The 12,187-nt window shown below is 45.4% G+C and overlaps 1 protein-coding gene across 1 annotated transcript; it reads left to right on the top strand.

Moving 5' to 3' along the window:
* The first annotated feature begins 5,241 nt into the window (after positions 1-5,241).
* On the top strand, positions 5,242-6,051 carry LOC137345129 (probable G-protein coupled receptor 139). Its single transcript, XM_068008598.1, has one exon. It carries the CDS (start codon positions 5,242-5,244, stop codon positions 6,049-6,051), a length of 810 nt encoding a protein of 269 aa, XP_067864699.1.
* Positions 6,052-12,187: the final 6,136 nt, after the last annotated feature.

Genomic DNA, 12,187 nt, shown 5'->3' with positions numbered 1-12,187 from the left:
TTCAGACAAAATATTTGAGATAACAACGACTTTTCTTTTGCTGATAGTGACATCAAAGTGATATTCAGTGTCGAGGTTGATCTCTCAGAATGTTGGAGATATGGGATTAGCTGGGAGATTTCTCCTGAATTCACCACAACTTTCAGGGAGAGCGGTTTGATCCGGAGAAAGTGGGCCTCTTTGAAGAAATTGAGAGCTTCCATCCAGCCAATCTTGATGTTGAGAGTTTAGTGCAGAACTTCTTGAAAACAATGTTCAGAGGAAACTGCCTTCATTCCACTTATGGGGATATGAGGACAGATGACCAACAGATTGGTCAATGAGATATGCTTTAAGGAGCATCTTAAATTATGAGAAAGAGGCAGCGAGGTTTGGGCCCAAAACACTGAAGGAATAGCAGCCAATAGCGGCAGGAAGAAGTGGGAGATGCTGTAGAGGCCAAAGAAGGAGCAATGGAAAGTTCTGGAAGGGTCACATTTTTTTTCTATCCCCTCAAAATGTGCTGGAAAACAGAAACATTTCTCTCTGAATCCTGAAAAAACCCAGGCTCTATCGAATAGATAGTAGATAACATCTCTCATACTTCTGGCTTTCCAAATATGTTTGAATAATTTGGACATTCACAGACAAAACATTCAACAATCACTCCAATTTTCAGTAATTTTGACTTTTTAATTTTAAAAGTACCCAGCATTTCCCTCTCACAATTTCAAAGCCACATTCCTTACTCCTGCTAATACATTTTCACCATTTTATATTTTTTTATGTTTCTGTTCCAACAATACTATTAATTCCGCTCTCTAGTCTCGGATCCGAATATTCCCGCTCACCCATCCAGTCAGAAAGGCTGATGGTCCTTCAATGGCTTCATGGATTTTTCCTGTAAATCCATTTTTGGTGATCAGTTCAGATCGCAGCCATCCCTTCCCTTCCCTTCCCCCTCAACTCACTTTCGTGCCTGAACAACGTGCCTTTCCTCCTGCACCAGCACTGCTACCACACCTGCCTTATATTTCCATCCATAGACAGCGCAGTGGGAAACAATCTCGAAATCACCACCATGATGTCTTGTTTTAGTTTACAGCTCAGGCCCTAATATTCCCCTTATAAATGTATTTCTATCTGTATTATTGGTTCTGACCATGACTAGAGTCTGCTCTCATTTTCATCAAACAGATGATGCCACACGTTCCAGGATATTCTTTCCTCTGGCACCAGTGAGACCGTTTTCCATTCAGGTCCTGCTGCTGTCTGCAAATCTGTTTCTCTATCCCCCCGGGAGAGAATTTACCAGCTCTATTGCTCTGATATTCTTATGTCCCTTTTGCTTCGCTTCTCACCCCACGCCACTCGAAATGGTCCCCTGACCCATGGTGCTACGCTGTCGCTCAGGAAGATCCATCTCTATCCACCTTTCAGTCCCAAATGCCAGGTGTCTATTGGACAGTTCCAGTACTCAAGGACTCCCTCCACCTGTGACTGCGATACCCCTATCGGTGGTCACGAAGTCCCTCTTTCTACTCATCCTCTGTCCTGTTCACTTTGAATCTTGCCCTCTGCTTGAACCTTCAGCCATGGCAGGAACAGACTTTCCCAGATTCTGATGCTATTTAACAAGGAAAAGCCGGTATTTAACATTGTTGTAGAAAGTTACACATTTATCTTGACAGTTGTTAGTGGGATAGTTTGCAGCACCTGTTCCTACTTTAACAAATCAAAACCTGTCAACCCAGATATTTGCACTTTATTGAAATACAAGCAGAAACATTAGTTTTTATTGTTGCAAAGAACCCATACATAGTATCAGGCACACGGAATTTCCTGTGCACTAAATCCAAGTATTCTCCTAAAACATGGAGATTCTGTTGGAAGAAAGGTGTTTTTTGTTGTCCTGAAAGATAAAGTCTGTGAAATCGGACAAATCTTTCATTCCCTCCTTTATCTCCTGACTAAGCAATTACCTGGGGTGGGATGAGGGAGGCGTGGTGTTTACATCCCAGTGTAGGTATAAGGATGTTTGATGTCTGACTTGGTTTGAATTTAACCCAGTTCGGATCAAAATGAATTTCATTTATCAACCATCGATTTGGTTATCCTCAAGCTGCTGAGTGAGTCAGTTAACTATTTCTTACAAATCGGCAAGGAAGAATGTAAACCTGACGTCATGCACTGACCAAATTGAACTCTTACAAATCACAAACTAAAGTTAAAGCTGGGAACAGAGGTGATTTATAGACATTAAAACATGGAAACAGAGTTAGCGAGCAATTGAGTAGCAAAGTACCAAAGGGTAAAGTTACTGAACTAAATCGTAAAGATTTCCCCAGCAATTAGTATATCACTATGGATAAGGATGATGTAGGTGGAGAGATCAGGAAGGGGGATTGTGATATACCTGACCATATTAACATTGAAAGGGAGGAAGTATTAGATGTTTTAGCGGGCTTAAAAGTGGATAAATCCCCAGGCCCAGATGAGATGTATCCCAGGTTGTTATGTGAGGCAAAGGAGGTGATGACAGGGGCTCGAACACAAATTTTCAGATCCTCTCTGACCATCGGAGAGGTGCCAGAGGATTGGAGAACAGTGAATATGGTACCATTATTCAAGAATTGTAGCAGGGACAGACCAGGTAATTACAGTCCGGTAAGTCTAACATCAGTGGTGCAGTGACGGGGTACATTTAAAGTGATTGATAGAAAAATTAGAGGGGACATGAGGAAAAACATTTTCACCCAGAGGGGTCTGGAACTCACTGCCTGAAAGGGTAGTTGAGGCAGCGACCCTTAATTCATTCAGAAGGAGTCAGGATATGCAGCTCAAATACTGTAATTTGCAGGGCTATGGATCAAATGCTGGAAGGTGAGATTAGAATAGGTGGATCGTTTTTCGGCCGGCACAGACACGATGGACCAAGTGGCCTCTTTCTGTGCCTTAATCTTTCTATGATTTCTAGCTTTCATATGCTATGCAATGTCCGACAACATTTATGCCACGACCAGCTAAGTTAATCACCAAACATATATACTGCTTCCCTCCGGTCCCCAAGCTCTTTGTGAAATGCTGGTCTACCCCTCAATCATCCAGAACATCCGCTCCCTTTTGTAGAGCAGCTTTCCATTCAAGCGCAGGAGATGTAACACCTGACCTTTCACCTCCTCCATTCCCACTGACCAAAGCCCCAAACAATTCTTCTCGGTGATAAAGGGACTTGCTTCTACTTCTTACAATTTAGCAGCAGCATTCACTGGTCACGATGGTATCTCCTGGGCATTGGGAGAGGAGGAAACATAGAATTAGTGATTGCTTTGCTTGACTCTTCTGTTCAGTCTGCAAGCATAACCCTGAGGTTCCGTTGACTTTTCACTTTAATTCTATCTCCCGCTCTACCCTCGACCTCGTACACTCTTCCACTGAAACACAATGTGGAACAGCAGTGGATCTTTCGATTACACATTTTATAGCCTGTCGAACACAATACTGAGATTAAAAGCTTCATATTATAACTATTGCTCTCACCTTCTTGGACGGCTGGTGCTGGTAATGGAAGATGCCTGAACCAGAGCCACTGGGAGTGGAAGGATTGTGGGCTGGTGCTTGGGGTGAGAATCCCCTATTGGTACACAGCTGCCAGGCTGGTCTATGCAACATTGTCTGTCACTTTTCAGGAACACTGGAGCCTTCTCCACTTTGCCAGATTTTCCGCTCCCCTCCCGCCCTGTTTTTCTGATGGAACCATTTACACCTCCTCTGGATCCATCCTGTTTTTAAATTTCCCATATGCTTTGCACCATCATCCCTTTTGTCATTAAATCACTCCTGCCCTCCACCCAATCACAGACCTGTCCCTTTTTTCCCTCCCCTTTATCTCACTTTTCCCTGGCTCTGTGATAACTTTAAAACTGTTAATCTCTTACATCTTTCAATGCTGATAAAAGACCATCTGCCTGAAACGTTGACTCTGTTTCTCTCTCTCCACAGAATCTGCCTGACATGCTGAGTGTTTCCAACATTCTCCTATTTTATCAGATTTTCAGTATTTATATATTTTTTTCTCCGATGCTTAGGCCTAGATATTAACAGGGGTGAGTGACATCGTTGGGGAACAGAGTTTGAACTCCACAGACTGCCTCTTTTACCCTTGACAGTTCCCCACCTGAAGTGAGCCTGAGTGACAGGCTTGGCTTCCAGCCGGGTAGGGAGGACAGTGGAACAGGCCCCAGGACCAGGGCCGTCCAAATACTCACCCCGGGGCATGGGGGAATCTGCCTAATATTGGGGAGGGTGTGGCTGGTGTCCAATCACTAAGTGCAATGGGAAGAGAGTGGAGATATCTCCAATCGTTGAGCTGTCAAGGTCGGGAGGGTTAGCCTATCCTGGAGAGTGATCTGAGCCTGGAGACAGGAAGGGTAATGGGGAGTGTTTAATTCTCAACCACGGGGAGTGGGTCTCATATCCTGGAGTGTGACCTGAGTCTGACATGGTGAAGGGAAATGGGAGAGGTAGAGAAAATGTCTGATCCGCAACCTTGGGTAGGGTTCTCCAATCCTGGAGTGTGGTCTGAGTCCGGGGAGGTGGAGGGGTCGGTGGGACTGTCTGATCCAAGACTCGATGTATAGTCTTGATCCTTTGGGTGACCGATTTTGGGGGGGTGGTGATCTGATCCCGGGGGTGTTTAAATGCCATAAGGTGATCCAATCCTTTGGGGGCATCTGATGTAGGAGGGTCCAATCCTGGGGTGGTCCAATCCTGGTAGTGGGTAGTGGGATCTGATGTGTTGCTCCCGGGGGAGTGTCGGACCCGGGTGCGGAATGGTTCCGAATGCCATTACCTTTGTGTGGAATGGGGTATAACAGGGAAACATGGCCAGTCATAGTAAAACCTGGAAAACAGTTTAAATCAGATACCTCCAGCCTCATTGAAGTGGTGAAACTGCCAATAAGCATTCTGGTAGTGGTTGTCTGCCCATGCCCTCTCCCAACTCCGTTAATCCCAGTTGTGGGCAGGTGGGAAGTGGATTGGAGTTGAGCTTGAGATTTTTAAATTTCAACCTCTGAACCGCCTCCAACCCACCTGTTTTTGGTGCTAAAGTCCTGCTTTGGGTCTGACACGGAGAATATTTGATCAGTAATTTCCAGTCTTTTCTCCCTTCTCTCTCTGACAGTGAATCTACTGGCGATTGTGATCCTGTCCCGGGGAAAGTGTGGACTCTCCACCTGTCCCACTCTCTACCTGGTGGCCATGGCAACGGCGGATCTACTGATCATTATCACTCAGGTCATATTGTACAGGATCAGTTTTTATTATTTCCCGGGATCTTTCCTGGGCATCACCCCTGTGTGTACTGTTATCATTGTCCTGCTCCGTGCAGCCATTGACTGTTCTGTCTGGTTCACTGTTACTTTCACCTTTGATCGACATGTGGCCATTTGTTGCCAGAAGCTGAAAACAAAATATTGCACCAAGAAAACTGCGGCAGTGATTCGATCAACATACTGCATTCTGTTCTGTTTAAAAAATGTCCCATTCTACTTTACATATGAACCTGGAGACATAATTGACAGTGTACCATGGGGCTGTACTGCAAAGTCTAGCCTTTTTACTGAGCCCGGATGGGTGGGATTTGACTGGTTTACTACAGTTTTAACCCCTTTGCTACCATTCGCTTTAATTCTGTTGCTGAACGCTCTGACAGTCAGACACATTTTAGTCAGTCGTATCCGTAAGGGGCTGAGGGTTCAGAGCAAGGGAGAGAAACACAGTGACCCAGAGATGGAGAGCAGAAGGAAGTCTGTGATTTTACTCTTCACCATTTCCAGCAGCTTTATACTTCTGTGGTTGGTGTATGTTATAGATTTATTTTATTATACCATAATCGGACCAGCTCCCGGGAGTTACAACGATTCTGAATATATATTTCAACAAGTCTGCTGGATGCTGATGAATTTAAGTTGCTGCACAAACGCATTCATTTATGGGATGACTCAGTCCAAGTTCAGGGAGCAGGTCAAGAACACGGTGAAATATCCACTGACATCAATTATTCAATGAATGAATAAACAATATAACTGAGAGCAACCCAGAAACAGATCCCAGTGTTTCCAGTCCATGAATATAACATTTATCCTCAATGGGCAAGTGGTGACTGACAGCTGGATGATCCTAAATACATTGCCCGGGTGCGTCACACACGCAAAAGAGCAGCAGTGAAGAGGAAAAGAGGTGACCCACAGCTCAAAATATACTGGCGGGGGTGGGTGAGGGGGGACCTCAGAAAGGGCAAAGGGGAGCAGGGCTGCAGACAACACGTGACTGACAACAGGATGGAATACACTTGCGGGTGGGGGAGGGGGGTGGGGTGCAGAATGGGCAGGGAGGTCACACATGCCAAAGAGCAGTGGGGCAGTCGGCAAGAGGTGTCCATTGGAGGAGCGGGCAGAAAGGGGTCGGAAGTGAGTCAGCGCGCCCTCTACAGTGCAGCAGGGCCAACAATAGACACAGACTCTCCTTCACCTGCATGATTCCATTCTCAGTTCCTCACATCTGCTTAGGAAACAAAATCTTTTCTTACAAAAGTAAAATGCTGCAGCTGCTGGAAATGCTCTCGTGTCAGTTGATTATTATTAATGGCTTTAATTTAGGGGACTCTTTATTGACTCCCTTCCATTCCTCCAAGCTAGACAATGCCATCACAGTCTATCTCTTTCCTCAAGTCAAACAGTGGTGTGTGTGGGGGTGCTTGGGGGATTCACAAGGTGCAAGAAATAGAGGAGTGCAGAGATCTAGGAGGGTTGAAGGGGCTGGAAGTGGTCAGAGATAAGGAGGATTGTGGGGCTGGAAGAGGTTACTGAGATATGGAGGATTGTATGGGCTGGAGAAGGTTACAGAGATATGAATGGGGAAGGTTAAAAAGATAGGCAAGGTGGTAGGGGCTGGAGGAAGTTACAGAAAAAGTGCTCGTTGGTGGCTGGGTTGGAGGAGGTTTCAGAGATAGGGCGAAATGCAGGGTCTGGGGGAGGTCACACAAATAGGGACTAATGTACGACTGGAGGATGTTGTCGGGCTTGACGAGGTTAAAAACATGGGGGTGGGGGTAAGGTGGGCGAGGCCTCAGAGGGATTTGAAAACAAGGATGAATATTTTAAAATTGAGATGTTGTTGGACCAGGAGGGAATGTCGGTTCGTGAAGGCGGGGAGATGGGTGAACATGACCTGCTGTGAGGTAGGACATGGGGGAAGTAGAAAGGTGGAAAATGAGGGGTGGGGGGTGGCAATCAGGAGAACGTTGGATTTGGCAAGTTTGGAGATAACAAAGGCAGAGATGAGGATTTCAGCAGCAGATGAGCTGAGGCAAAGGAGGTGACGGGCAATATTCACCCACCAGCAAACACTGAGTGGTCCTGTGATATTTAGACCACACATGAATCCATTCCTTAACCATATGTACAGACTCACAGACCTTGATTACATACTGCAGAATAATTCTCCACTCATCAGGGTCTGTGAAAAACATTAAATAAATAATATTCGTCTGTGGAAGCATTTCTTTCACTGTATTGTTTGATTCGCGGGATGTGGGCATTCCTTGCAATGCCGGCAATAATTGACCATCATTACTTGCTCCTTGAGGAGATGGTGTTCCCTCTTAAACCAGCTGCTGTTCCTTCTGGCGAAGGAGCTCCCACAGTTGTTGGTTATTGAGGGAGTTCCAGGACCTGGCCTAGTTCTGCAGCCTTCCTTGGCCGCACAGTCTGTCAAAACTCCCTGTCTGCTTTCACAGAGTATGATTGGGCACTTGAATGAGGGAAGCTAAGGAAGAAATTGCCTGTAGGAAAGGTAACATTTTGTTTAATATCTATTTTAATCAAACAAAGCAATCTGATGGCTGTTGCTTGATGGCCACAAGCTCCCGATGGTGCTATTGAATAGATGGATACATTTGGTTCACTCCTGTGCCCTCCCAAATCCTCCTCGTCAACAATGGCGGCCATGGCAGGCATCGTCATCCCTCAGAGACCGCCATCTTTGTGAAGGGCAAAGACAAAAAATGATTTCAACAAATAAACTTTGAAATGGGACAGGATTAAAATATTACTTGCAGACCCCCACCTTCCACATGTTATCCCCTGTTCACTTGTGGCTCCCTATCCTTTTGTAAGAGGTGATACCTGCCTCATCCAAAAGCAGGTCCAACTCTCACTTGAGAGAATTCAGTGAATCGCTATCCACCGCATGAGAAAGCAGCCTGGTGCAAAGGTCCAATATTCTCTGTGAGATGAACCATCTCCTGACATCAAACCTAGACCTTGCCTTGTACAATTTCAAATTCTGACCCAGCGTCCGCTTGAACCTATTTATTTGGGACAAACTCAACTGGAACACAATATATTTCCTTCATCATCTTGTAAGAGGTGATCAACTCATCCCTAAATCTACCCTTCTCTGAACTGTTGATTTCTAACACTTTCCACGTATGTTGCGAACAAAGATGTTGAAATGCCAAGCATGAGCCCAAGCTTCCGGTTGTTTGTCATTTCAACATACACACCCTGCTCTCATGCCAACATTTCTGTCCTTGGACTGCTCCAGTGTTCCAGTGAACATCAGCACAAACTCGAAGAGCAGCACCTGATCTTTCGATTAGGCACTCTACAGCCTTGTGGACTGAGCATTGTGTTCAATAATTTCAGAGTACGGCAGGCCTTTTTTGTATATATTTCATTTTATTTTTTAACCATGTGCCTGTATTTCACGTGGACAGAGTTGTTCATTATTCTGTTGTTAACACTGTCACTGGACTAAAGCTTTGGATTTCAACACAATCATTAACTCGCTCTTTGCCTTTGTTCCATGACAGCTTTCTTATTTAATCTCTCCTCCCCTCTGCCTTATCACACATCGTCCCCATTGCTCTCTTTCCCACCAGCTCCCGCCCCCTACCTCACTTGCTTAAAACCTAATTCTTTTCTAACCTTTGCCAGTTCTGATGAAAGGTCACAGACCAGAAACGTTATCTCTGCTTCTCTCTCCACAGATGTTAAAATACATAACTGCTGTGTATTTCTAGCACTTTCTGTTTTTATTTCAGATTTCCAGCATCTGCAGTATTTCGTTTTTATATAAATAAAGTCCTGCTATCTAAAGATATTCAATGGATCTTCGAGCATAAATGCAAGTAAGTTATAGAGTTCATTCAAGATAAGATAGGCCAGAAGAAGTTAAAGATAAAGAAGGCAACAAACCTTCTGGCTTACAGCACTCAGTGGATGCAGGAGACCGCTACTCAGAAAGATAAAGAGGTTGAGCGACTGAACCAGCGGGTTTGAGATGTTCCACTGTGTTACAAGTGTACGATTGCTCTGTTACAGCAGCGGCAAATCTGAACGCAACCTGAACGCTGACACTGCCGTGATTGACCTCAGTAAAATAAAAGTCAATTGAAACAACAGGAGGAGGAGAATGAATGTTTAAAAAATAAGATTTGGAACTTCAGGGAAGATTGGGGAAGGGAGTGGTATCAGATTGAGGAAAGAGGAACAACTAACTTTCAGGCGTCACAGGATGTTGTATTGACAATGGTTGTGAAAAGGCAAGGCCCGGGCTCACTGGGAGGAAACACCATAATGGAGTCAGGACCTCTGACTCATTCTGATGCAGAGTGCTTGGCTCGAGAATTGGTGTCCATTTAGGACGGAGACAGCCCAATCGCTGTGAAACAGCTGTGAACAACATTTCAAAGAATTCACCCCGAATTAGAAGAGGGAGACCTTAAGAAAATGCTCTTTCGTGAATTGTCAAAAAATATTAAAGCTAATTTTGATACGGAAATTTGGGATGAAGAGGTGACCGCTGAGGATGTCATCCAATACGCCCTTGACCATTCAGGTATTATGTGTCTGAGCCTGTGTCTCTATGTGTGAGACCGTATCTGTATGTATGACTCTGGACCCCTCTGTGTATGACCTGGCATCTTGTGTGTTCAACTCCATGCACCATGTATCTGATTGTGTTCTTGTGGGTCTCTCTATGTGCCTGACTGTCTGACTCTGTCTGTGTGTGTATCTATCTCTGCATACCCGTGTGTCTGATTCTGGGTAACTGTACGTCTGACTAAGTGCATCAATATATTACCTTCTGTATTCCTGACTCTGTATCCAAGTCCTCTGACTCTGTATCCCAGTGCATCTGACTATGTACCCGTGTGTGCCTGAATCTGTATCCCTGTGTCTGACCCTGTGTCCCATTTTTCTGACCCTTTACGTACGTTTCTAACCCTGTATGTCCGACTATATACCCACGTGTATAACTATGTACACGTGTATATGACTCTGTATCTCTGTTTGTCTCTTCCAAACTTTTGCCAGTTTCTGTATCTTTGTGTGACTGACTCTGAAAATCTCTGTATTTGACTATGTATCATGGTGTGTCTGCCTCCACACCTCTATTTGTCTGCCTCTAGATTCCAGACTCCATATTGATGAGTTTTTGACTCTGTATGCTGTGCATCTGACTGTACCTCTATGTGTCTGACTCTGTCTTAGTGCATCTGACACTATCTCTTGGTGTCTATGTCCTTATGTTTGTGATTCTGACACTGCATACCAGTCCACGTGACTCGCTATTCTAGTTTATCTGACTCTGCATCGTGGTATATCTGAATGTGCATCCACGTGTCAATAACACGGTATCTCAGTATATCTGACACTAGACCTGTGTTTATCTGAGTCTGCTGCCCAGTCTGTCTGACACTGTATCCCTTTGTGGCTGAATACATGTACAGGTGGATCTGCCTCTATGTTCCAGTGTGCCTCACTCTGTATCTGAGTGCCTCGGACACTGCATCCCTGTGTGTATGACTCTGTATCTCTGTAGTTATGACTCTGTATCTCTGTGTATGACTTTATACACTGTGTGTCCAATTGTATTCTTGTTTGTCTGTCTCTATTTCTCTGAATTTCTGACTCTGTGGACTGGTGTTTCTGACTCTGCACCTCTGACTGAATCTATGATTGATTCTGCATTCCAGTGTGTCTGACTCTATCCCCTTCATATCTGACTCTTTATATTCGTATGTTTGACACTGTATCACTGTCCATGTGACTCGGCATCCCACTCTATCTGACTCTGTAAAGTGGTGTGTCTAACTGCATTCATGTGTCAAGCGCACAGTATCTCAGTATGTCTGACTCTTTATCCCTCTGGCTTGGATTCTACATTCCTGAATATCTGACCCTCTGTTCCACGGTTATCCACATGTGACCCGCGTGCTAGAATTTGACCTGGTGAAGGTTTCCATACAGCCCCCGGCTGTAAACTGTTCCTCGGCCTGGTCCTCGTCCTCACTATGACTGGAGATGAAACATTTCCCGTTGTCTTCTTCTTACAGAGCTATCAGTTTCACAGGTGTCATCTGCTGATATTGGAAACAGCCGTTTCCCAACAGACTCGGGTTTTCCGAAGTCAGAAACTGCTGGAAAATCCCCGAGTCTGTTGGGAAACGACTGTTCCTAATATCAGCAGCTGACACCTGTGAAACTGACAGCGCGATGTTTTTAAAGCCACCCACTCAGCATTCCACACTCTGCAAGTGAGAGGGAGGAGAGAGACAGAGAGGGTGAACGGAGAGAAGAAGAGAGAGGGAACAGAGATAGGGGAAAAGGGAGGACAGAGAGAAAGAAAGGAAGAGAGAGAGGAGGGCAGAGAGAGAGATCAGAAGAAAGAGGGGGTCAGAGAGAGAAAGAGGAAGGTCAAAGAGAAAAAGCAGAGGGGCAGACAGAGAAATAGGAGGGTCAGAGAGAGAAAGATAGGGGGGCAGAGAGAGAAATAGGAGTGGCAGAGAGAGAAAGAGGAGCGGCAGAGAGAGAAAGAGGAGGCGCAGAGAGGGAAAGAGGAGGGGCAGAGAGAGAGAGGAGGGGCAGAGAGAGAAATAGGAGGGTCAGAGAGAGAAAGAGGAGGGGCAGAGAGAGAAAGAGGAGCGGCAGAGAGAGAAAGAGGAGGCACAGAGAGGGAAAGAGGAGCGGCAGAGAGAAAGAGGAAGCGCAGAGAGGGAAAGAGGAGGGGCAGAGAAAGAGAGGAGGGGCAGAGAGAGAAATAGGAGGGTCAGAGAGAGAAAAGGAGGGCAGAGAGCAATTAGGAGGGGTAGAGAGAGAAAGAGGAGGCGCAGAGAGGGAAAGAGGAGGGGCAGAGA

The sequence above is a fragment of the Heterodontus francisci genome, chromosome 28, assembly GCF_036365525.1.
Source record: "Heterodontus francisci isolate sHetFra1 chromosome 28, sHetFra1.hap1, whole genome shotgun sequence".
Classification (NCBI taxonomy): domain Eukaryota; kingdom Metazoa; phylum Chordata; class Chondrichthyes; order Heterodontiformes; family Heterodontidae; genus Heterodontus; species Heterodontus francisci.
Note: the sequence above shows the minus strand (reverse complement) of the source record. Positions and strands in the feature narration are given on the sequence as shown.

What these genes read in the sequence shown, in the direction of transcription:
- LOC137345129 (XM_068008598.1), top strand. Translation starts at nt 5,242, where the DNA reads ATGGCAACGGCGGATCTACTGATCATTATCACTCAGGTCATATTGTAC.